This window comes from Bison bison, unplaced genomic scaffold, assembly GCF_000754665.1.
Source record: "Bison bison bison isolate TAMUID 2011002044 unplaced genomic scaffold, Bison_UMD1.0 scf7180017864485, whole genome shotgun sequence".
Taxonomy (NCBI): Eukaryota; Metazoa; Chordata; class Mammalia; order Artiodactyla; family Bovidae; genus Bison; species Bison bison.
In genome coordinates, this window is record NW_011495045.1 from 4,052,808 (window position 1) to 4,079,774 (window position 26,967).

General features: G+C 36.1%; 1 protein-coding gene across 2 annotated transcripts in view; it reads right to left on the reverse strand.

Annotated features, from left to right (window-relative positions):
• The window catches only part of ARHGAP20 (Rho GTPase activating protein 20), a 195,270-nt gene that overhangs the window by 47,358 nt on the left and 120,945 nt on the right, over positions 1–26,967 (reverse strand). The window contains exons 4-9 of one of the 2 annotated variants that reach the window (XM_010862859.1): positions 26,954–26,967; positions 13,232–13,273; positions 12,213–12,297; positions 9,623–9,700; positions 4,383–4,449; positions 1,835–2,023 (exon numbers count right to left, since the gene is read on the reverse strand). In XM_010862859.1, coding sequence (XP_010861161.1) covers positions 1,835–2,023; positions 4,383–4,449; positions 9,623–9,700; positions 12,213–12,297; positions 13,232–13,273; positions 26,954–26,967 — 475 coding nt within the window. The remainder of the gene's footprint in view (positions 1–1,834; positions 2,024–4,382; positions 4,450–9,622; positions 9,701–12,212; positions 12,298–13,231; positions 13,274–26,953) is intronic. The other variant, XM_010862860.1, reaches the window with a different exon arrangement.

Genomic DNA, 26,967 nt, shown 5'->3' on the forward strand with positions numbered 1-26,967 from the left:
CCAGAGGGATGGTACAGGGAGGGAAGAGGGAGGAGGGTTCAGGATGGGGAACACATGTATACCTGTGGCGGATTCATGTTGATATGTGGCAAAACCAATACAATATTGTACAGTTAAAATATAAAATAAAAAATAAAAAAAATTAAAAAAAATTAAAAAAATAAATTAACAGTGTAATTAAAAAAAATAAAAAATTATATGCTTGTAGAATGATACGTTAGTATTTGGCAATGCAAAGAGCTGACTCATTGGAAAAGACCCTGATGCTGGGAGGGATTGGGGGCAGGAGGAGAAGGGGACGACAGAGGATGAGATGGCTGGATGGCATCACTGACTCGATGGACGTGAGTCTCAGTGAACTCCGGGAGTTGGTGATGGACAGGGAGTCCTGGCGTGCTGTGATTCATGGGGTCGCGAAGAGTCGGACACGACTGAGAGACTGAACTGAACAACAGACTTATTAATAAATTCATTCAACAAATATTTATTGGACATTTTTTATGTATGTAGAAACTGTTCCAGGTGCTGGGAATATAGCAATAAACAAAACAGACCAAACTCTCCACCTTCAAGGAGCTCATATTTTAGAGGTTAGGAAACTGTAATATGTCTATAATACCCCTTCAAAATGGCCCCAAGATGTGAGTAAATAGCCTTAGAGTTCAAAACCTCAATTTACCACTGCTGGAGGGAGGAGGACTGGGGCAAATGCAAGATCAGTTTTTATAGCTGCTATCAGCAAGATCAGGGCTTCCCAGGTGGCGCGGTGGTAAACAATCTGCTGCCAGTGCAGGAGACACAAGAGACGCAGGCTGGATCGTTGGGTTGGGAAGATCCCCTGGAGTAGGAAATGGCAACCCACCTCCAATATTCTTACCTGGAAAATTCTATGGACAGAGTAGCCTGGTGGGCTACAGTCCATGGGGTCACAAAGCGATGGACACGACTGAGCCTGCCTGCATGCAATGTCAGCAATATTAAGGAGTTCTGGACCAATGACTTCAATGAAGTATAAAATCTAAGGCTAGGTCATCAACGGAAAGGGACAGGGTTGGACATGCATGTGTTGGGGGATGAGTATAAAACAATGGCCACTGTTCACTGGTTTCTCCAGTTTTTTCAAACTGACAAAAGCAGGTACAAAAGTCAGCACCAATTTTCCACTACCCCACTCAACACTTTTTGGCATGATATGTTTTCTTCTTTTTTTTTTCACAATCTTACTTTCAGATTGAGGTGGAAAGCTCAAACTTGAGTTAGAGTAAACTAATGATGGTCCTCCTATGTGGAATATCATTTTTACCATTCTGGAGTCTTTATTATGGGGTGGATAAGGGATGGCTATGTTCAGAGGGATTAGAAGAATACCAAGAGATTTCTGTGGAAATCATTGTAATCTTTACATACCTATCAGTAGCAGGATCCAGGTCCGGCATTAGAGTCTCCTGACACGCATCACTGACAGCCTCCTTTTTACAATGTGACCATTTGGGGAACACACTGTGCAATGTATTACAGTACAAAGAAAGCATTGAAGCACCTGCAGCATTGCCCGGTGCCTTTGACTCTGCAGTGGACATAAGGTTAAAGGGGAAAGAATAGCGAAGAAAGAAGGAACAGCCTCTACTGCAGTTATTAGCTGCTGATTACAAGTCAGTCAGTCCTACCTCTAATTTCTAAAACTATCTTCTAAAACTCCATCTTTCCTTCAAAACACTTTGCAAATTTAAAAGAAAAAAATATTTCATCTGGCTGAAAGGCAAAGAACTTTTTTTTGCTTTCAGGAATGAAACGTTTTGCTAAAAAAGGCTCTATGAGGGAGGAGAAAACTCACCACTCAGCTGCTGGGTCACAGCCAGGCGGCTGGGCTTCAGGATGAACTGACACTGCATCTCTCGGGGCAGCTGCTCCATGAGGAAGGGCTCTTGGAAGTTGGAAGGTGTGGGGGAGTCCTTTGATCCCTGTGTCAGGAGTGCAGTGTCTCGAAGATGGCTCATTTTAATTCCATAGGGATATTCATGCCCTACACAGAGAAAAAAAAAATCTAAATGTAGACTTTAGGCAGACTAACACTGTGACTGTGTGTGCTACATACTGGAATGTACTGCAATTTGCTCCTGGGACTTTTGGTATAAAGAATCCTTTTGTTGACTTAATGATCACCATGCACACTCTTACAGCTGGAGACCAGTGCATAATGCAGGTGGCCCAACCAGAGTAGTTTATTTTTGGAGTGCAGAGGGAAAAAAGCAAAGAGAAAAAAATGTCTTTAAAGAGTATCTTGTTTGGGAATGCACAGATTAGTCTGTGAGTTGCATAATGTTGACTTCTCCTATGCTCACATCTGTGTACATATTTAAAGGCACTCTAGTTTCTCCTTTGACATTAAGTATATTCTGTAAATCTTCAGTCAGTCCTTGACCTCTCTCAGCCTTAAATCCATGACTTAAAATATTTACCCTATCTATCACATAGCATTATAAGGATCAAATAAGTAAACCTTAGAATTAATATTTTTTAAAATAATAAGGGCAAAAACTACATATTTCAGGCATCACTATTATTACTATTATTCAACACAAGACATCTTTCTGAAAAAGACATTTTATACTTTTTATTAGTTATATAATTAGTCACCCAGTAGCGAAAGGACTGGTTTGTTTGATTTATGTTTCCCTCCCCCTCCTGCGCTCTGAGGTTGTTATTCAAAGGCAAGAATTTGAAGAAGACTTCAGGGTATTAGAAACACAGAGACAAGATTCAAAAAGTAATTTTCAAACTAGAAAAACTAAACTCCACGTCGACTCTGCATCTGACTGCAACATGATTTTTTTGTTCTTTAGTACTTTTAAGCAGCTGCATTTTCTTAATTATTCCTCAAGTACCATTGTGCTGTAGATCTTGTTTACTTTTTAAAAAGAGTAAATTCTCTTGCATCCCTTATTTTTCACTGAATGTAATTCAGTGAACTCCTTCTTTTCCATCTGGCATAGGCAGACAATGTCAATGCTCCATTAACATCAAGTACCACAGCAACTTTCAGGGATTAAGGCAAAAAAAAAAAGGACTTCTATGATAGCAATAAAGCCAAGTCAATTTATCAAAATAGCCAATGGCTAATATACAATTGAAGTTTGCAAGGCATGTTAAAATATGAAGTGGAGAACTGTTGCTAAGTAACAATCATGTTTCATGTCCCATGGATTTTTTAGTGAGAGTTAGAAATGAAGCTTAAAGCTGTTTTAAGCCTGAGAGTTAGCATCTATACAGTCTTAATTAAATTAATATATTTTATTAAAACAATTATTTAAAGTACTCATTTGGTTTTTAATCCCAGCTTAATTGTTGCTTACTGACTTTTATAAAAGGTCAACATTAAGAAACTGGAAATGCAAAGAATTTTTTGTCCCCAGCTATGCGCATAACAACTTGTTTTAAGTCTGAGAACATACATTTCATAGAAAAGTTTGATTTTAGATTACTCAGATTGTTTGAAACCTGAATTACACAGTAGTGATCTCCACAGGTAAATGAAAGGAAAACATGAGATAACTCATATGACATGCTTTGCACAATGTCTGGTAGATAGTAAGCATTTAAAAATGATTAACAGAACTCTCATCAACAATGGTTATCATCTCAAGATCTGCTACAGATGCTGTCCCTTAATGTAATGGTCTTTTTCTGTTAACCACACTGAATGGACTCACTTATCCAGAACATTTTTTTAGTGAAATCAATTTAAATAAGGTGAGGTGATAAATCATTTATCAATGACTCTTCAAAACAAATGCTGGAAAATTTGACTACAGAAACAGCAAAGTAGTTAGTAAACTAGACTGCTAAGTTAGTCAATGAGGATATTTAGGAATCAAAATGGTTTAATTTCATTGTCTTTATGATGCCTAGGAAAATTCCTGGTGCAGGGCAGATGTTAAATACTCACTGACAGATTGAGGCATGATTGGATCATAGATAGTCTTCCACAGAGGCAAGTAGTAGGTAGGAAAGGGAACAGGAAATTAAAAATCTAATCATGAAAAATAAATATACAGGGAAAAGGAGTAACAACAAAAACATGCTTTTTTTCAGAAAAAAGTTTTAAAAAGTTGACAAGATAGTTCTGTTTGTAAAGAAAAAAAAAGAGGAAAATTCACATTTCTCTTTCCAACTATATCGTTAGCTGCTCGAATAAAGAGATATCATTTGTCTGGCACATAGGAAATACTTGATAGGCATCTATTAAATTAACACATGAATATTATAGAAGATTTAATATTTAATAGTATTTAATTTTAGGACTATATAGTCAATTTGCTGAGACATTTAGAATTATAATTAATTCATAATCAATTCTATCTTAGATCTTCATAGAAACTTACCAATAAGTGGGTATGGTGCCTCTTCTTTGCCAGAATTGACCCATAACTGGTACTCTTTCTCAGAGCCCTTGGAGATAAAAGAATTAACAATAATTCTTCACATTTGGTAAATGAATGAGAATACATTTTCTGGGCATTTTTATGTTTTGCAAAAAAAAAAAGGGGGGGGCAATATAAATGCTTTTAAGCTTCATAGCGGGTGGATATGGCTTTTGAAGATGGTAGTTCTGATTCTATAACCTCTCTAAACCCTAATAGAGGACTCATTTTTACCTAGGGATGACTAGATCCACCGACTGTAACAGAATCAGGCCCTCATTATTATGGATAGCCCACAGAATATGAAATCATATATATGCTCTTTCACAAAGTAAGAAGAAACTTCTTGTTTTTCTGAAAGGTTAACCGATCTTTTTCAGAGTTCTAACTTCTGCTTCTCTGAACTCCTCAAAGAATATTGGATTTAATCTACAACATGCCCCTGCAAAGACAACTTTGTTATCCAGAAAGCTACAACCCTGCTATGTCTGTGATGAAAAAGTAAAATCTCAAAGGCTGACTTCTGAGTGGAAGTCAGTTTAGCTGCTTCTGAGTAGAAGGAGAAGAATGACCACGGGGCTTTGAGGAGAGAGACAGGTAGCTGGCACGGTCTACACTGGCTTTACTTTGAGCAAGTCCAGGCCTGGGGACAGAAAGGACAAGAATTCTGTCTAGAGAATAGGCCCAGTTATAGGGAACAATGAAACTGTTCACTAGCAGAATCACAACCCAGCAGTATTTAAAATCCCACTTGAAAGAAACAATATTAAATTATACAGACTTTGCTGTATCCTTTAAAAGAGGATAAAGCAAAAATGTCTTAAATGAAACTGCAACAGATGGGCAATATTTAATATTCTTACCTTTATCTTCTAATTAAAAATTATGATCCTGACCTTATAATGGAGGGTCCTGGCTAAGAGATTACATCTCCCACTGCCCTCCCCTACTCCATCATGTCCTTCACTGTTTCCTAGTCAAAAAACTTTATTGCAAACAGGAAGAGCAATTTAGTAAAAATCCTATCTTTTTTTATAGTGTTTGAAAACACTTTAATAATCCCTTACAACCTAAAAACCAAACTGCCTCAATTCCTAATTATACTGAACAGAAATATTTTTGGTATGATGAGACTGATCACTTTATCCAGAAGAACACAAATGTCATTAATTAATTAATCTCTCTCCTTCCCCTTTAAACTGTTCACTCTCTTCTAATGTATAAGCTTATATAAGAAATCAATGCAGAGGTGTCTGCTTTATCCAGTGCATATATATTTCATTATATCTTAAATATATTATTAAATTTAACTAAAATAAATCTGATTTATTATCCTCAATTTTGGTTGCCCTGAGTTTTTAAGGACTTACAATTGGAATGTGTAAAAGCAAATTGAAACAGTTAAGACTATGGGATGTCTTTAATACATGTTACATCTTAGTAACACTACATTTTCATACTTATGGAGAATCTCACTCAAGAAATGATGTTGTTCAAGTGTTTCCTTTAGTTCCATCCTTCTGAAAGCCATTCCCTTTAACACAAAAACCCATTATGTGATTTTTACATACTGGTAGGGAGAATACGAGAACTTTCTAACTCTCTTTCCCTACCTCATCTTCAAACATTCCAATCTTCTCTATCAATAAAATTTCAAAAACTCACCACTGCCCCATGAAACAGAAAGAAGCAGAAGCTAAAAGCAAAGCAAGAGAAAATGTGGTGTGCATACTAAAATGCTTTAAAATCCATGATCTAATTCAAAGCTTATTTTTAAATTTACCAGTTCATTTGGAGGTAGAACAACCCCATCTTCTGGACCTGCAGCCACTGAATATGGTTACTAACTATTATGTTCTTTATGTAAAAATTCTATTGTAGGGTAAATCCTTCAGAATCCATCATTCTAAGACTGATTGAGTCTTGGGATAATAAGTGAATAATCAGGTAAGGAAGAAGAACCAGGAGAGGAGATAGGAAAATAAGAGTTACATAGTAACAAGTGAAAAGAGGGGAAAGAGGTTGAAACTTTCTATTAAGAATTTTATATCAAAAAATCCTAACTGTATATGTATAGCATATAATATTAAAATGCATGTTAACATTCTAACATTGTAGTCTAAACTTATTATGCTTTTCAGTTAACACAAGTTATAAAATGGGAATGGAAGAAGAGTACTCAATATTAAGCTAATATTAAAACTTTACTGTTCCAAGTGAAAGACCTATACACTGAAAACTATGTAATATCAATAGAAGAAACTGAAGATGATATAAATAAATGACAAAATAAATATAATCCCTATCAAAATATGGGCTTCCCAGGTGACACTAGTGGTAAGGAAATCCCCTGCCAATGCAGGAGACATGAGAGATGCAGGTTCGGTCCCTGGGTCGGGAAGATCCCCTGGAGGAGGGCGTGGCAACCCACCCCAGTACCGTTCTGGAGAATCTCATGGACAGAGGAGCCTGGAGGGTTATGGTCCTACACGACTAAAGCGACTTAGCATGCATGCACACGCTATCAAAATATACACATTTTTTCACAGAACTAGAATAAATAATCTTAAAATTTGTATGGAACCACCACAAAAGACCTCGAATAGCCAAAGAAATCTTGGGAAAAAAAATGCTCCTTGGCTTCAAATAATACTAAAAAGCTATAGTTAATCAAGACTGTTATGATACTGGCACAAAAATACACACAAAGATTAATGCAATAGGATAGTGGACCCAGAAATAAACTCATGTGTACATGGTCAATTAATCTACAACAAAGTATGAAAGAATACACAATGGGGAAAATAAAGTCTCTTCAATAAGTGGTATTGGGAAAATAAGACAGCTTCATGTGAAAAATAAAATAAGAATATTTTCCCTAACACACACAAAAATAAATTCAAAATGGATTGAAGGCCTAAAGGTTAAGAACTGAAAAACAAACTCCTAGAAGAGAACATAAGCAGAACACTTTTAAAATCATAACAATGTTTTTTTTGGATCTATCTCTTAAGGCAAAATGAATAAGAACAAAAATAAAGAAATATGACCTCATTAAATTAGTAAAAGCTTTTGCATAGCAAAGCAAACCAGTGATAAAACAAAAAGATAACCTACAGGATGGGGGAAGATATTTGGAAATGATATGACCAATAAAGGATTTAAATCCATATTTACACAGCTCATACAAATCAATATCAAAAAACTGATCCAATCCCAAAATGGGCAGAAGACCTGAACAGATATTTTTCCAAAGATGGCTTGCAGGTGGCTAGCTAACAGGCACATGAAAAGATGATCAACATCACTAAGTATCAGAGAAATGCAAATCAAAACAATGAGATATTACCTCACACCTTTAAGAAAGGTTATCATCAGGACTTCCCTGGTGGCCACTGATTAAGAATCCGACTTGCAAATACAGGAGATGTGGGTTTGATCCCTGGTCAGGAAACTAAGATTCCACCTGCCACAAAGAAAGCAGCCTATGCACAGCAACTACTGAAGCCCGCATGCTCTGGAGCCTGTGTAACTCTAGAGAGCCCCTACGCCACAACGAAGACCCAAGGCAGCTAAAGAAGTAAATATTAAAAACTGTTATTGGAGTACCTGGACACTCAAATGCAAAAACAAAACAAAAAAAGGCTATCATCAAAACAACCACAAATAACAAAAGTGTTCAAAGATGCAGAGAAAAAAGAATCTTTGTACATTGCCGGTGAAAATGTAAACTGGTGCGGCCCTGGTGGAAAATAGTATGGAGGCTCCTCAAAAAACTACAACTACCATGAGATTCAGTCATCCTACTCCTGTGTATATATCCAAAGAAAACAAAAACACTAATTTGAAAAGATATATGTACCCCAATGTTCACAGTGGCATTGCTTATAATAGCCAAGATATTGAAGCAATCCAAATGTCAATCAATAGACAAATGGATGAAGAATATGTGGTATATGTGTGTATAAAAAATGGAATGCTACTCAGCCATAAGTAAGAATGAAAATTTTGTCATTTGCAACACAACATGAATAGACCTGGAAGGTATTGTGCTTACTGAAATAAGTTAAGACAGAGAACAAATACTGCATGCACTCATTCATATGTAAAATCCAAAAAAAAACCCCCAAGTGAACAGATACAGCAAAAGAGGAACATACATAGAAAGAACAAACTACCATTACCAATGAGGAGTAGGTTAGGAGGAAGGGCAAGGTAGGTGAAGGGGATTATGAGGTATAAAACTACTAGGTATAAAATAAATTAAGATACACGGATGCAATGTATAGCATAGGGAATATAGATAATCTTTTACAATAATTATATGCTGAAGAATTGATGCTTTTGAACTGTGGTGTTGGAAAAGACTCTTAAGAGTCCCTTGGACTCCAAGGAGATCCAACCAGTCCATCCTAAAGGAGATCAGTCCTGAGTGTTCATTGGAGGGACTGATGTTGAAGCTGAAACTCCAATACTTTGGTCACCTGATGCAAAGAGCTGACTCATTTGAAAAGACCCTGATGCTGGGAAAGATTGAAGGCAGCAGGAGAAGGGGATGACAGAGGATGAGATGGTTCGACGGCATCACTTACTCAATGGACCTGAGTTTGAGTAAACTCTGGGAGCTGGTGAAGGACAGGGAGGCCTGGCGTGCTGCAGTCCATGGGGTCGCAAAGAGTCAGATGTGACTGAGCGACTGAACTGAACTGATATGGAGTATAATCCATAAAAACATCAAATCACTATGTTGTACACTTGAAACCAATACAATATTATAATTCAACTATAGTTCAATTCAAAAGAAAACAAAACTCTCAAAAAGAATAAAAAACTGTTGTCATTATTTTCCATATTTTTGAGAACAAAATATGACTTTGTACCTCTAAAAATCAGCTGTCTTATGATGGAAGGGATAGTATTTATAATAATCTAAAGTATCAAATAAAGGGCTTCCCTGGTGGCTCAGATGGTAAAGAATCATCTTCAATGCATGAGACGTGGGTTCAATCCCTGGGTTGGGAAGATCCCTTGAAGGAGGGCATGGCACCCACTCCAGTATTCTTGCCTGGAGAATCCCCATGGACAGAGGAGCCTGGCGGGCTACAGTCCACGGGGTCACAAAGAGTCGGACATAACTGAGTGGCTAAGCACAAAGCATCAAAGTTTGTTTTTAATTAAGAATATCTAGCAGAGTAACTTACAGTTATCCCTAGCATTGGTAGTGACATGTTGATAACTTCATTTGCTGTATCTGAATTCGTTACTGTTATAGTTTTAGACTGTGGAGAAAAAAAGAAATACAGATATAAATAAAGGATTTTAAACCAGGGGAACAAATAATTACTGTCAAATGATTATCCACAGGCAAATCTTGATTTCAAGTGTTGACAAAGTACCACTTAGGTAGAACACAAATCCTTGATTATAATTTATTTTCATTCAATTTTTATAGTATTCCTTTTAATAAAACATCTCTTCCTCTTAAAATATGACTCAAAATATGAGATCTTCAGCCAGAAAGAAAAAGAGTAAATATAGTTCAGAGAGATTACATGGACCACTCTCGAAACCAAACAAAAAGTCAGAGAGGCTGGTCCTCTGCATCATGTCTATGACTATTTCCATAAAGCAACATGTGATAAAAAAGGGAGAACATTAAACTATTTTCCATTTTTTTCTGAGCACTGTTTTCACAGTGTGGGCTTTTATTTCTTTGTATGGTAAAAAATCAGTTTAGACAAAATCAGAATAAGAACTGGTTACAAAATTTAAAGTTTGGAATTAAAAGCACTATTTATTGAGCACTTTCTGTATGTCAGGCACTGTGGCTGCTGAGACTCACTGCTGAAATCTGAAGAGGCCTTAAAACCAAAGAATCTGGCAAATAAACTGAACAGTTTAGAAAACTCAATTCTGTTACCAACTCTGCTACTGAATAGAGTATCTATAATATCCCTGTGTTAAATGCTCAACTACACTGAGAGATTACTGCTTAAAAATAAATAGTTCTCAACAAGAGAAATGGAATTGATGAGATTACCTATAGAGTTCACTGAATTATAAGACATTATTTAAAAATAAGACAATGCTATGCTATCAAAAAAGAAATAAATATTGGGAATTTGGGATTGACACACACACACTGTTATATTTAAAACAGATAACCAACAAGGACCTACTTACTATATAGCACAAGGGACTCTGCTCAATACTCTTTAATAAACCAAGAGGGAGAAGAACTTGAAAAAGTATAGATACATGTGTATGTAAACTGAATCACTTTGCTATACACTTGAAACTAGCACAACATTGTTAAATCAATCAACTATACTCCATTATAAAATAAACATTAAAAAGGAAGTATTTACTATGCACATAGGTAGATTTTACATATTCTAATTATCATATAAATAAGCAATTAGTGCTGTGCCCCTGATAAGGCTTAAATGGCACAAATAAGTAAAATAAATGGAAACAGAATGATCTAAAAATAAAGCTAAGTGAAATCCACTGATAACTCATCACTTATCTATCCTTGTATTTATTCTCTATAAATACAATAACAAATTGCTTCTGAAATTCATTCACTGATTTCAAACTGCATTCCTTATAGTTTCAAGGATTAAGCAAAAGTATCAGAAATGAACAGGGAAAGCTCAGTGTTTGTCTTCCACCAGAAAGACCTATCCTATAACACTAATAACCACTCCCAAAGTATCTGGTTTCTAAAATAATGATTTTTCTTAATATTAGGTATATATGTTCAAAATAGTAATTATAGGATGTGTTTTGTTTTTTTTTTCTTGCATGCATCTCTGGTAGAAAAAACAAATGAATTCTTAGCAGATGCATGTTCTTTGGCTAGTAAACAAAAAAAATAGCAATTTAACTAGAGCATGTGGCTATTTTTTCCCACATTAGCAGAATTCACTAACAAGTTGTGCATAACTAAAGGCCAAGGAGAATGAATGCCTCTCATACATGCACTCCTATGTGGGGGGAATCACTCTGGAAGCAGGGCTCCCTGTAAGGAGACTCTTGCCATGGAGCAACTTCAGAGAGCAAAAGACCGTGTGTCACATCATCACGAAGTGAAGCAGGATATGAGTGATAAAACAGAGCTGCTGAGAAGTGTGACAATCTACAGTATCATAAAAATGCTCATTTCTATTTTGTGCATTATCGACAACATTTTGGACTATATTTCAGTCATAAGATTGCATATAACACCTAGGGCTAAACAAACTTAATTTTTATTTTGACCAAAATGATAAAATCTGTGCTGATTCATTAAAAATGTTATCTCTCTCGGCTCATCCATTTGTTAAGCTGAGGAATTCAATACCTAAAAACTCAAAGAATGAAGAACTTTCCAAAACTTACTCTCAACTTAAGAAGTGACAGGTTGGAAAACTTGCTTAATACTAATAGGAAATATCTCCTTGTGGAAATGTCTTTACTACGAGCCTCTGTGGCTGCTACTGAAAAGATCCAGAGAAGCATTAATGTCAGAGGAAGGACAGAGACATCTGACAGGCAATAATCTTACCAAGTGTAAATGTTAAATACTGAGTTAATATGAATTTCTCTCACTTCATTTTCTCTAGGGTTACTTTTCATATGTACAACACAGATACCCAGGGAAATATACCTTCTCACAATGTATTTTTCTAAATGCCTACCTTCCACAGCACATACCCAGCCTGTCTGCCTGCCTGTCTCTCTTTCTATCCAGGTGTTCTGCCTTAGGCAGGGACTTAGAATTTAATGTTCTGACTTAGAAACACTTACATAGGCACAATTCCCAATGTCCTTGGCGAAGATTTTGAGGGGAATGCTCTTCGGGTAGTCCTTTTCTTTCTCTAGATTGATGTATCTAATCAAACGCAACAACAACCCAAAACAACACTGAGTCAGATGGATTTTGCTAATGGCTTATTTTTAAAGCATTCTATTTTGCTAATATTTTCAATATATTTATGTGCTATTTTTAAAAAGACAGATGGAAAGACTCAGCAAAGTCAGATTACATTATGGGTTGGAAGAGAACTAAAAAAAAAATTTCTCAGGACATTAGGCATAGGCACAAAGAAGAACAGAGGAGATCCATTTTAAAAGAGGTTTGGGAAGCACAGTCCGGTTAAGACATCTTTTGGTGATGCTTTATCCTCAACACTTCCCTACATTTTCTGGACTGTCCACTTAGCACTTATCTTAGCGATAAGTACAGGAGTATATATACTACTTTACTAGACCAAACCAAAACAATGGGCTTTTACTTCTCATTGAGCTATACACCTTGGTTTTCTCCAAGCTTGGGGAGGGAGAGCAGAGAGGAAGGACGGAAGGACTATGGGAATAAGAGATGAGCCTCAATTGATCATTTTAGTCCATATGCTCAAAGGTTGGGATAATAATTGAATTTTGAGGGGCTCAGCAGAAAACCTCCATGAATGGAAACGGAAATAATACATGCTTTGAGGAAACTGTTAGCTCCAAATGGTAGGCTGGTAGGTAGAAAGAGATGGGAAAGATTATTGATAAATTTCTGTCTAGAAAGATCTAACCAGACCTCAACATTCTCCTTCCTAGTAAGAAAGAAATACATGTAATCAGAGAACATTACTTACAGTAAGCAGTAGCTAATGTACAGTTTAAACAGCTTATTTTGAGGACAAATGAACAATTTCTATTAAGGTGAAGGGGGATAGCTTGGGGCACATTCTTGCAGAAAAAACCTTAATTCATTTACTTCATTAAGGTGTAATTATACCTTACAGAATTAGAAAATATATACTAAAAAAAAATACCTTTGAAGGAGAGAGAGCCATTTGTCCTTCTGTTCTGGAGAACTGCAATAAGAAAATGGGAGACAAAATTAAACTACGCAAAATACTTATTTTAACTTTTTAAATTCAGATGGAATAACAACAGCCTGTTACTGATATGGGCCCACATGGCTGCAACCTTGGCATAACTGTGTCCTAAAGAACCCTGAAGTGAAATGGCTATTAGGAAGAACTACACAGTCAAGCATAGTGTTATTAAAACCTCCTGGATGGATCCAAGACAGACCCACTTCTCTACTTCATGGCTCTTTTACAAGTGGTATACTGATAGTGAAAAAGGTAAATGACTGGGAATTCAAAAATTGCATGTATTCAAAAATACATGCAATATGTATCATTATGGACATATCACATAACATCGCTAAGCTTCAACACCCACATCTGTAATTATCTCAGAGTGTTTTTGTAGTTTTCAGTGGCATGCAAATAAAAACTATGTTTCTTTTGAGATTAAAGAGATTAAGGAGAAATTTGGCATATTGATGGAAATATCTTGGCTCAGAAACCAGTTTATTGTCAGCAAAAGAAACATTTCTCTATACATATGGTAGGACTAAAATTTAGCCAATGAATACAAAATTTATTTTTAATTACTATAATCATCTAAGATCAATTCATTTAAATAAATAACTATTAATTTTCCTGCTGAAGTCACTGCTGCATTTAATTCTTAAAGTTAAAAATAAAGTTTATTTCTATATGGTCTTGTTACTCATTAGCTCTTAAAATCATATTTCTAACCTTCTCAAAGAAGTTGGAAACACTAGTTATTTTCTTCTTCCAGAAAAATACACTTAACAAACATTTGTAATTTGTTTCTTTGTTGCTTAGCAATTTTCCCCATAAGTAATCTCCCAGAATTGGTCATTCCAAAGTGCACTGTATCTCTTTTGCCACTGACCAATTTTCATCTTTCATAATGCTTATAATCTTTTACGCCTTCTTTCATAAACAGAAGATTTTCTAGGTTCATTAATGTCAAATATTGCATTTATTTAGCAAAAATTTATGTTGAAAAAAAGGGTGTGTTTTCTTTAGACTTTTAAACTTTTTTCAAAGCAATTAAGAAGATCACCCCTTTAAACACATAGTATTTTTTAAAACGTTTTTTGGCATTTTTTAAAACTTCTAATTGACATGTAAGATACACAAACTGTAGAATGCTTAAAAGTACAGTTTGAAAATTTTTCACAAATTAAACATACCCATGTGACTCACACCCATATTCCACAGAAAACCACCTTTTCAGGTGTCCCTGTGTTCATTTTCAGGCACTAGTTCCCACTATCTTGACTTCTAACAAAACAGAACAGTTTTGTTTGTTTGAGCACTTCTTATAAACGTAACCATATAGTATGTGCTATTTTTGTACACGGCTTCTTTCATTTAGCATTATATTTGTGAGACAGCCATATTACTGTATGTGGTTTTAGCTTGTTCATTCTCATTGCTGTACAGCATTCCATTGTTTGAATATACAGTAATTGTAAGTAATGAGTTAATCAAAAGGAACAAATTTTTAAGTGCATCAGGTCAACTCATTGAAATTGATTTGGTAATCTTGTAGTTCCGCTATCTCTTGCTCTAGGCAAGAATCCAGGACTTCTCTTTCCTTGCTACTGCTGCTGCTAAGTTGCTTCAGTGGTGTCTGACTCTGTGCGACGCCAGAGACGACAGCCCACCAGGCTCCCCCGTCCCTGGGATTCTCCAGGCAAGAACACTGGAGTGGGTTGCCATTTCCTTCTCCAATGCATGAAAGTGAAAAGTGAAAGTGAAGTCGCTCTGTCGTGTCTGACTCCTAGCGACCGTCCATGGGATTTGCCAGGCAAGAGTACTGGAGTTGGGTTGCCATTGCCTTCTCCGAGGCACTTTTATAGAACTAAAAACAGAAGTACTCCAAAATCAAGGCTAGCTCTGAGTTTAATAAGCACCTATGATAAGAGCCAGGAGAGAAGAAAGTGGTATATCTTAGTGAAAGAAAAAGGGTAAGACAGACAGGAAAGACTCCCTTAAACCTGGGAGGAGACAGAATCTGTTACCCTTAAGAGTTGGCTGGGAACCATGCACCACTCAGTTGAGGTGCCTAACGAGACAAAAAGCTCCCTGAGGAAATGGTTATAAGGAGTAAGTGGGGAGGCTTGCTCCTAGGAACTAAGGTTTTTATTTTACATCAATAGAGACTTGCAGCCCACAAGTGGCAAGGAATCAGAGCATCTATGGATGCCAAAAACCAACTCTGGGCATAAAAGAGAGAACGTCAGCAGAGATCACAAGAGACTGAAGGTCAGAAGCATTTCATCTGTTTCAAGGACATCACAGAAGTCTCCTGTATTCTGGTTCTACCCTAAGAAAACAGGGGTTCCATTAAAGAAGAAAATTTGATTTCCTAAAAGCCTGGCTAAATAGGGGCTCAAGGTAGATTTTAATTTGATCGATACATAAACAGGCTCTTGTGGCATACCTGAATTTGTAGAATAAGATTCATATTAGGTACCTAAATTAAAATGTTATTCTGATTCCTCTTATAGATAGATCATTGTCAGATTTAAATACTTTCATTATCTTCTGAATAATGTTCCCATTTTATTGCACTGTTCCCACTTTATTATTGTATTTGTCTTAAACCCAAGGAGAAGTTCCTATTTTTCTGACAGAGATAGACCCTAGCGTGAATAGCATCCAAATAGTGAATAAGCATCCACATAGTGATAGAGGTAAGAAATTTCTTTTAGTCTGTTTCAAGATGTGGCATCTACACCACTTCCCAAGGTAAATCATGGAAAATTCACATTTATTGACCACTCTTCCCCCAATTTGACTTAATTGGGAATTTCTTAGAGATTCTGACAGTTGATATCAGCCTTTGATTTCAAAACTATTAGTCTACATTTTTGTTTTCTTATAAATATTAGAGTGACTGGCTATGAAAGACTGCTTCTTGAGCTGCTAGCCCAATAGCATTTTAAAGCAATCATGAACTAGATTTTCTTAATATTTATTTATATAAATGATTTCTGATGTTCTTTACTCTTTGGTAAAGATCCAAGCCACTTTCTTGGATCATTTCACTTCGGGCTAAAAAATTTCTGTCAGCATTTTTGTTTTTGTAGTACAGTTCTGCTGGCAGTAAATTCTTAGAGTTTAAAAAAATTTTATTTCACTTTCATTTTTGAAGGATATTTTTGCTACATATAATATTCTAGGTTGAAAGGTTTTTCTTTAATTATTTTTTAAATTGAAGTATAGTTGAATTTAAATTGAATTCCATTTAACATGTTATAGAAAAATCCAAATGAACTTTGTGGCCAACCCAGTATTATATCTGCTTTAGGTGTACAACACAATGATTGAATATTTTTCTACACTATATCCCATTAAAAGCTACTATATTAATTATAATCCCCTGTGCTGTACAATATATCCTTGTTTCTTATCTGTTTTATCCATAGCAGTTTGTATCTCTTAATCCCATAGCTGTAATGTGTGCCTCCCCACCTCTCTCTCCCCATGGTAACCACTACTTTATTTTCTGTTATCTTTGAGTCTATTTCTGCTTTTGTATTTCCATTCATTTTAATTTCTTGATTCCATGTATAAGTGATATTATACAACATTTATCTTTTGCTGACATATATCATTAAGCACAATATTCTGAAGGTTCATTCATGTTGCTGCAGATGGCAGAAGTTCACTCTTTTTTACGTCTGAATAATACTCCATCCTGTGTGTGAGTATATATGCACTGTATCTTTATCCATACATTCGTCTGTTCATGGACGCTTGGGTTGCTTCCATATCTTGACTCTTATAATGACACTATGAACATTGGGTACATGAATCTTTTTGAATTAGTGTTTTTGCTTTTTTTCTGAATGTATATCCAGGAGTAGAACCGCTGGATCCTATAGCAATTCTAGTTTTAGTTTTTTTTGAAGAGCCTCCATACTGTTTTCCACAATGGCTGTACCAATTTACATTCCCAACAGAGTACAGGGGTTTCCTTTTATCTACATCCTCAAAAACATTTGTTCTTGTCGATGACAGCCATTCTGAAAAGTGTGAGGTGATATCCCATTATTGTTTTGATTTACATTTCTCTGATAATTAGCAAGGTTGAACATCTTTTCATATGCTGTTAGCTAGCCATCTGTAAGTCATCTTTAGAAAAGTGTCTATTCAGGTCTTCTGCCAATTTTGGACTGTTTGTTTTTTGATACTGAGTTGTATGAACTGTTTAAATAGTTTAGATATCAATCTTTTGTTGAACTCATTATTTGCAAATATCTTCTTGCATTCTGTAGGTTGTCTTTTTGTTTTGTCAATGGTCTCCTTTGCTATGTAAGAGCTTTTTAGTTTAAGGGCATTTCTTTATTTTTGCTTTTCTTTATTTTGCCTTAGGAGACAGATCCAAAAAAATAGTTACTGTTTATGTCAAAGACTGTTCTGCCTATGTTTTCGTCTATGAATTTCATGGTTTCTGGTCTTACATTTAGGCCTTTAATACATTTTGTCTTTATACTGTCTATATTTACAGTATGAAGGGATGTTCTGACCTCACTGTTTCACACATAGATGTACAGTTTTCCTACTAACATTTGTTGAAGAGACTTTAATCTCTCCATTGTATATTCTTGCCTCCTTTGTAGTAGATTAATTGACCGAAAGTGTGTGGGTTTATTTCTGGGATCACTATTCTATTTCATTGATCTATGTATCTGTTTTTGGGCTAGGCTCATGCTGTTTTGATTACTGTAGCTTTGTAGTATAATTTGCAGTCTGGGAGGGTAACACCTCTAGCTTTGTTCTTTTTTCTCAAGATTACTTTGGCAATTCAGGGTCTTTTGTACTTCCATATGAATATCAGGATTATTTGTTCAGTTCTGTGAGGCCACTTTAACAATATTAATTCATCTAATCTAAGAGCATGGGAGATCTTTCCATTTCCTTGTATCAGCTTCAGTTTCCTTGAATGTTTTAGTTTTCAGTGTATAGGTCTATGTTAAGTTTATTCCTAGGCATTATATTCTTTTTGCTATGATTTTAGATGGGATTTTTTTTCTTGCTTTCTCTTTCTGTTAGTTTAGTACTTGTATATGGAAAAGCAACAGATTTATGTATATTAATCTCATATCCTGCAACTTCTGAATTCATCTATTAGTTTTAATAATTTTGGGTGGAGACATTAGGGTTTTCTATACATAGTATCTTGTCATCTGCAAATAGTGACAGTTTTACTTCTGCTCTTCCACTTTGGATGCCTTTCATTTCTTTTTCTTGTCTGATTGCTGTGAGTTAGACTTCCAATAGCATGTTAAATAGAAATGGTAAGAGTGGGCTTCCCTGTCTTTTTAATTTAGAGGAAAGGCTTTCAGCTTTTCACCGTTGAGTATGATATTAGGTCTGGGTTTATCAAAATGTTCTTTATTATGCTGAGATATATTCTCTATAATCCAACTTTGATGAGAGTTTTTATCATGAATGGATGTTGAATTCTGCCAAATACACTTTCTGTGTCTTGACACAGAAAGGATTTTTATCCTTCCATTTGTTAATGTGACATATCACACTGATTGATCTGCAAATACTGAACTGTCCTTGTGCCCCTGGAATAAATCCTACTTCATCATGGTGTATGGTTCTTTCTATATACTGTTGGTTCCATTTGCTAATATGTTGCTAAGGGTTTTTGCATGTCTATTCATCAAAGATATTGACCTCTAATTTTTTTGGAGCATCTTTGTCTGGTTTTGGTATCAGGGTAATGGTGCTCTCAGAGAATGAGTTTGGGAGTGTCTCCTTCAATTTTTTTGGAGAGTTTGAGAGGATTGATATTAGCTTTCCTTTATATGTTTGGTAGAATTTTCCTGCGAAGCCAGAATTTCCCTGTGAATTCCTAGACTTTTGTTTGCTAGCAGTTTTTTAAAAAATAACAAATTCAATGACAGTACTAGTGATCAGTCTGTTCAAATTGTTTGTTTACTCCTAATACAATGTTAGCAGGTTTTGTTGGAAATTTGTCTATTTCTTCTATGTTGTCCAATTTGTTGGCAAACAATTGTTCACAGGATTCACTGATGATTTTTGTATCTCTGTGGCATTGGTTGTTAATTTCTCCTCTTTCATCTATTTTATTTCCTTGGGTCCTCTCCCTTTTCTTCTTGGGGAACCTCATTAAAGGTTTATCAATTCTGTTTATCTTTTCAAAAAACAAGCTCATGGTTTCATTGATCTTTTCTATTTTTTGGGGGGGTGGTGGAGGGACTGTATTTTATTTGTTTCTTTTCTGATCCTTACTATTTCTTTCCTTCTGCTGACTTTGGGGCTTTGTTTGTTCTTCTCTTTCTATTCCTTTAGATGGCAGGTTAGGTTGTATTAGAGATTTTTCTTGTTTCTTGAGGAAGGCCTGTATTGCTATAAGCTTTCCTCTTAAGAGATGCTTTTGCAACATCCTGCTGTGTTTCCAGTGTTATTTTTCTCAAGGTATTTTCTCATTTCTTCTTTCACTTTATCATTGACCCACTGGATTTTCAGTAGCATGTTGTTTAGTCGCCAAGTATTTGTGCTTGTCATGCTTTCCCTGCTGTAACGCTGTAATTATTTTCCAGTCACTACTGGAAAAGATGCTTGCTATAATTTCTATCCTGTTAAATTTATGTACACTTGTTTTCTGGCCTAGTATGTAATATATCCTGGAGAATGTTCCATGTACACTTGAAAAGAATGTGTATTCTGCTGGTTTTGGTTGGAGTGTGCTGCAGTTATCTAATAAGTCTACCTGGTTTAGTATGCCATTTAAGGTCATTGTTCCTTTAATAATTTTCTGTCTGGATGATCTGTCTGTTGATGTAAGTGGGGTATTAACATCCCTTACTATTATTGTATTAATAATATTAGTCAGTTTCTCCACTTATGTCTTTTAATATTTGCTTTACATGTTTAGGTGCTCCTGTACTGAGGGCATATATGTTAATGAGTATAGTATGCTCTACTTGTATTGGTCCTTGTTTTATAAAATAATGCTCTTTTTTGGTCTATTGCTATAGCTTTTTAAAAAATCAATTTTGTCTGTTAAAAATATTGCTACTCCAGCTTTCTTGTCTTTTCCATTCATATGAAATACAAAACATCTTTTCCATGTCGTCACTTTCAGTCTGTGTGTCTTTAGTTCTGAAGTGAGTCTCTTACAGGCAGCATATTGGTGTGTTTTTTTTTTAAATCCAGTCAGCCATCCCATGTCTGTTGATTGGCACATTTAGTCCAGTGACATTTAAGGTAATTATTGAAAGGTATGTACTCATTGCCATTTTATTATTCTTTTCTGGTTGTTTTTGTAGTTCTTCTCTTGTCATTTCTTCTTTTTCTGTTTCTTCCCTTGTGGTTTTATGATTATCTTTAGTAGCATGCTTGTGCTCCTTTGTTTTTACTTTTTCAGTTCAGTTCAGTTCGGTTGCTCAGTCGTGTCTGACTCTTTGCAACCCCATGAATCGCAGCACGCCAGGCCTCCCTGTCCATCACCAAGTCCCGGAGTTCACTCAAACTCACGTCCATCGAGTCGGTGATGCCATCCAGCCATCTCATCCTCTGTCATCCCCTTTTCCTCCTGTCCCCAATCCCTCCCAGCATCAGAGTCTTTTCCAATGAGTCAACTCTTCGCACGAGGTGGCCAAAATACTGGAGTTTCAGCTTTAGCATCATTCCTTCCAAAGAAATCCCAGGGCTGATCTCCTTCAGAATGGACTGGTTGGATCTCCTTGCAGTCCAAGGGACTCTCAAGAGTCTTCTCCAACACCACAGTTCAAAAGCATCAATTCTTCGGTGCTCAGCTTTCTTCACAGTCCAACTCTAACAGCCATACATGATCACTGGAAAAACCATAGCCTTGACTAGATGGACCTTTGTTGGCAAAGTAATGTCTCTTTTTAAGTACCAATTATAGGTTTTTGATTTGTGGTTATCATGGGGTTCATATACGTTAACCTACAACTACATCTACTTGTTTTAAGCTGTAGTCATTTAAGTGAAACACATTCTAAAAGATTTATATTTTTTATCCCCCTCTCTGACATTTTCTGCTTTTGATGTTATATTTTACATTTTCATGTTATCCCTTAACTATTTATTTGTAGTTATAATAGCTACTTTTATATTTTTTATTCCCCTCTCTGACATTTTCTGCTTTTGATGTCATATTTTACATTTTCATATTATCCCTTAACTATTTATTTGTAGTTATAACAGCTACTTTTAGATATAACTTTTTAATATACTTTTAATATAGCTTTTTAGTTATAATATCTACTTTTAGCCCTTTTAGTAATAAAAAAACAATTGTTTGTCTTTTTATTTTCATACTAGCTCACTTAAGTGGTTGATTCTCAGTCCCTACTATTTACTTTCCTAGTGGGATTTTCCCTTTCCTACAGATTCTTATTTTCCACTTAGAGGAAATTCTTTAATTATTTTAGGGCAGGTTTAATATGGATGAACTCTTTCAGTTTTTGCCTTCTGAGAAGTCCTTTACCTCTTCTTTGACTCCAAATGATAATCTTGCTAAGTATCACAGGTTCCCTTTACACTTTGAATCCATCATGTCATGCTTCCTGTCCTATTTAGGATCCTCCTTGCTTCCTGTACCTGCGTATCTGTTACTCTCTACAAGTTTGGCAAGTTTTCCACCATAATTTCATGAAATATTGAGTTTCAATTTCTCCCTCTCTTTGCCTTTTGGGTTACCTATAATGTGAATGTTGGTAAGCTTAATTAATGTTATTCCAGAGCTGTCTTAAACTCTTTTCATTTAAACACTTTTTCTGTTCTGATCAGGAGTTTATTATTCTGTTTTCCAGATCACACAGTGTACTATCCTTTCTAGTGTATGTTTTATTTTAGTTATTGAATTCTTCATTTCTAACTGGGTCCTCTTTTATTTTCTAGTTTCTTGTTAAAATTTTTCACTGTGTTCATCTATTTTTCCCTAATCAGGTTAATATTTTTACTATAAATGCTTTGAATTCTTTTTCTGATAAACAGTTTATTACATATTTCTCTTGGGTTTTCTCTTACTTCTTCAACTGAAACCAGTTCCTCTGCCTTTTTCATGATGCTTAAAATTTTCGGCCTCTGTGTATTTTGGTGAAACACTCACCTATTCCATTCTTGAAATGGTGTACTTAGGTGGGAGCATCCCTATACAGACTGTGTGTGCCCAGTGCCACTGGTGGCAGAGCTGGATCTGATGTAGATGAAAGTCAGACGTTTCCTCAGTGTATGCCAGCAGCAATAGCCTTGGGGGTGGATGTGGCTGGAAATGGATAGGTTAGAGCTGAAGCTACTTGTGAGGCAGGACTTCCTCTCTCTTCAATGGCTCTCAAATTGCTGCAGCAGAAGCCCTGAGATTCAGGCCTCAGCTGGCTCTGTTCCTGTAAGCGTGTGCTTTCATTTCTCTAAGTACTGGAACCTTTGTTGCAGAGTGGGGCCGTGCTGATGCAAGGTGGGGCTCGTGTGGGTTCTTGGTTCATGTCAGCCTCAGACAGACATCTGAGCTGTCTCTAATCTGCTGACTGTGCAAGAATCTGCAATTGTTTCCCTTACTCTGCTCATAGGCAGCTGTGGGTCTGCATCCCCTTTGTCCTTCTCCCTCCTCTGCTGCCTCCACCGTCATGTCCTGTACTGCAGGACAGGCAGGGTTTGTGTGAATTCTCCATATATTGTGGCATGAGCTGTAATGAATCAGGCGTCATCAGAGTTCTGGTCTGCCTCTGATGTACTCCTTAAGTAAGCACCAACGACGGCCACTGCTACCCACCCAAACATCACCTCAGGACCAAGTCACCTTTGGTGGCCCAAGTTCTGTTCCTAGTCATGGCAGCTCTTGGTCCAGTGGGGAGTTGCAACTGGAGGAAGCAGGGCTTGAGCATTTCTCCACCAGGCCCAAATCATGCACCACTGAGGTGCTTAGGGAAAACGAGCAGCCCCTAGAGCAATCCTCTATCAGACTTCTCCACTCTGCCGCAGGGGCAAGCCAGCTTATGAGTGTGTATGTGCGTTTCTGTGTATGAATGAGTGTGTACATGCATGCAAGCAGAATCCAGGTTTCCCACAGCCTTCTTGTTAGTTCCAGCAGTTCTCCAATGAGCCAAGAGGGCTGGTCTTCCCTGTGTAGGATGCCAGGAGTGGGATGTCCAATCTGTGGTTTGAACTGCTCACTCCCCAGGGCAGGTCTCTGCCCGTGTAATCTCCCTTTTCCTCTGAGGATACTCCTGGTGGCAAGCTCCCAGCCTGATCACTTTTTTTTTCTTCCTGATTACGTGTGGATCTTTCTTACAGCCTTGGTTGTACAGGAGTCTTTCTGCCAGTTTTCAGTGAGAATCATTCCACATGTAGATGTGGAATAATCTACATGGGGGAAGGCAAGTTCTACATCCTCCTACTCTGCCACTTTGATCAATCTTGAGTCTTTAAACACTCTAAAGATGCTATTCGGTGATCTCTGAAACAGCCATAATTTCTGATGGGAAAACCACAGTGATGCAAACTGTTGTTCCACTGTATGCAATGTCTTGTTTTTTTCTGGCTGCTTTCATGATTTTCTCTTATATTTAGTTTATAGCAGTTTGTCTATAAATAAATAGGTGAAGTTTTATTCATACTACTCTCATTTAGGGTTCACAGAGCTCACTGGATCTGTACATATATGTCTTTCACCAAATTTGGGAGATTTTTAAATCACTATTTCTAAAATATTTGTTCTGCCACATTCCTTCTCTCTCTTCTTTCCGGAATTCCCATTACATGTATATTATACATTTTGGTTTTCCTCCAAGTCTGTGATGCATTTTTGATTAAAAAAATCTTTTTTCCTCTCTTTCTCAGATTGGATAATCTCTGTTGATATACTTTCAAATTCACTGACTTATTTTTCTTTCATTTCCATTTTGCAACTAAAGCCACAGAGAGAATTTTTTAAAATTTAAGATATTATAATTTTTAGTTCTAGAATTTTCATTTGGCTTTTGAAAAATATTTTCTATGTCTCTACTAAGATTTCCTATCTTTTCACTCATTTCAATTGGCTTCTTCTTTTACCTACTGAGCATAGTTTTAAGAGTTGCTTGTAAGTTCTTTTATAGAAATTCTAACTAATAGATCATCTCATGATTGGCTTCTATTTATTATCTTTTTCCTTTCTAGATACTTCATAGATTAAAAAACTTCAGATAACACTCTAGACATTATAAATATCTTATTCTGGAGACTCTGAGTTTTGTTATATTTGCAAAATAATGTTGATCTTTTAACAGACAACTCATTTTATTAGATTCAAGCTGAAAATCCCATCTCTCCTGTGTTCAGCAGAAACTCAGTGCAAGTCTTTCAGCCTTAGCTTGAAGCTGCTTTAAGTCTGTTCCATGCATGTGTGGTTCAGCATTCAGCTGGGCAGAGTCTAAACAGAAAATCTGGAGCTTCCTTTCTCTGATACTCTTCTTTCTGAGATTTCCTCCCTCAAGTTCCTGCAGCTGTGGCTGACCCAAACTCTATACTTCGGTGTTTCAGCCCAGAATGCCTGAGGTTTTATCAGTTTAGATGCTCTGTACCACGATTTGACTGCAGCCTGCCCTCAGGCTGATGCCTTAAAAGCAGGAAACTCATGCAGTGCTGATGCCTTGTTCCGTTTCAATTCTTCTCCCAAATCTGCCAACATTTTGTTCACTTTCCAGAACCTTCAGGAGGTTGTTGTTTGTGTTTTGTTCAGTTTACAGTTGTTATCTGTAGAGTTGTCCGTGTGTTAAGACCTCACTCTGCCATACCAGAGTCTGAACTCTTCCACACTACTTTTTTTTTTTTTTAAAGAGTAATCTTTTAATTTCAAGATAGGTTTAGATTTTCAGGAAAGTTGCAAAGATAGTACAGAGAATCCCTGTATACCTCACACCCAGTTTTTGTTTCTTCTAATGTTATCCTCTCACATTATCAAGGCACATCCATCAAACTAGGAAACCAATATTGGTACATTACCATTAATTACACTACTGACTTCAGATTTCACCAGTGTTTCCATTAATGTCCTTTTCCTATTTTCTACTGTAGGATACCACAGTAGATTTAGATATCATGTCTCCTTACTGACCTTTTCTGGGCCTTTTCATTTTTTTTTTTTGATTGTGACAATTTTGAGGCTTACTGGTCAGGTAACTCTATAGAACATTCCTCAATTTGGGCTTATCTGATATTTTTCTTGTGATTAGACTGGGTCTATGGGTATTGGAGACAAATACCACAGTAGCTTCTCATCACACTATCAAAGCATAGATGATGTCCACATGACATCACCAGGGATGTTAACTTAGTCATTCAGTTAAAGTACTATACTTTTTGAGGAATTATTTTATAAATTATTCTATATTTTCCCTTCTACTTAAAAAAGTTTTATGGAAACTCCTTATTTAAAGACATAATGTAGTCTCACCCTTCACTTGAAATCCCTTCCTTTCAGCTGTAAACACCAGGGAGATTAAACAATATGAAATGACAATATTTAGAGAAGCTTGTCATGAAAAAGAAGACACATGGAGAATGATACAAATGTATGTTTCTTCTAAATAAATTCTTAAAATCCTGTGGTAGGTCAATAGTGCATAATAGAATTTAATGGCATGCCTTTCCTTTATTAGAAGATTAACAGCTCCAAAAAAGTACTTATTTGGTTTTAAAATGATGCCTGAGGAGTTGGATGGTAATGAGGAAGTAGAAAGAAAATTGTGTGCTTGAAATAAAAACCAGCTCTTTTAAGTGTAAAACAAATACTGAACATGCAATTGTTCAAAATCATAAGTCTGAGTTTTCATATGCTCATTCTGAACAGAAAAGTGTCAGTTTAGCCTGTTCAGATAAGAGCACAAAGATTCTCTCTTCATACATTCTCCAACTCCATCCCAGCCAAGGAATAAGTCTTAGGAAACTGACTTTCCTTCCTTGAATTCATAAATCTGGTTTTTATTGTCACACCTCTGTAGATACCAAGTTAGAACATGATGTGCAGTTAGGAACCACATTATTTCATGACATTAAATTTATTTCTATAATCATAAACTATTTTTAAAGAAAATCTGGGAGTATAAACCGGTTATTCAAGCTTAATCAGAGTCTTTTATGGAATTTGTTTCAGTAAAACATCTGTTTCAGTGGTTTAAAAAGCTAACTTGAAAACTCAATATATAAAACAGTGCCTAAACATGAGGGAAGGGAATACTGGAGAGGGAGGTCCTAGAACTCTGATTACTCTATTCCTCGTCCATGGTGTTCGAGGTGTTTAAGTAGCCCCTTTAAAAAGTCACAGCTCAAACCAAGGTAAATGCTTTCAAGAGTTCTCAATATTTACCATTACCTTTCATATCTTTTAATAAAACACTCTTTGGGGGAAACATAAAGTATACAGGTGTATTTATTGAAGGTGTGCCAAAAGATGAGTTATTGGCTTTAGAATACAAATGAACTTCTCTACAAAACAGAATAGATCAATCAGAATAAAATATTTTTCTTTAAAAAATTATGGGAACAAAAAAAAAATTATGGGAACAAAACTGAATTATCTTTTTTTCCTCTCCATTCTAGAAATTACATAGCTGATTGTATTTCATGGCAGCAATCCCAAGTGAATAATATAAGACAAGCTATGGTTCTCACCTGAAAGTGGCCAC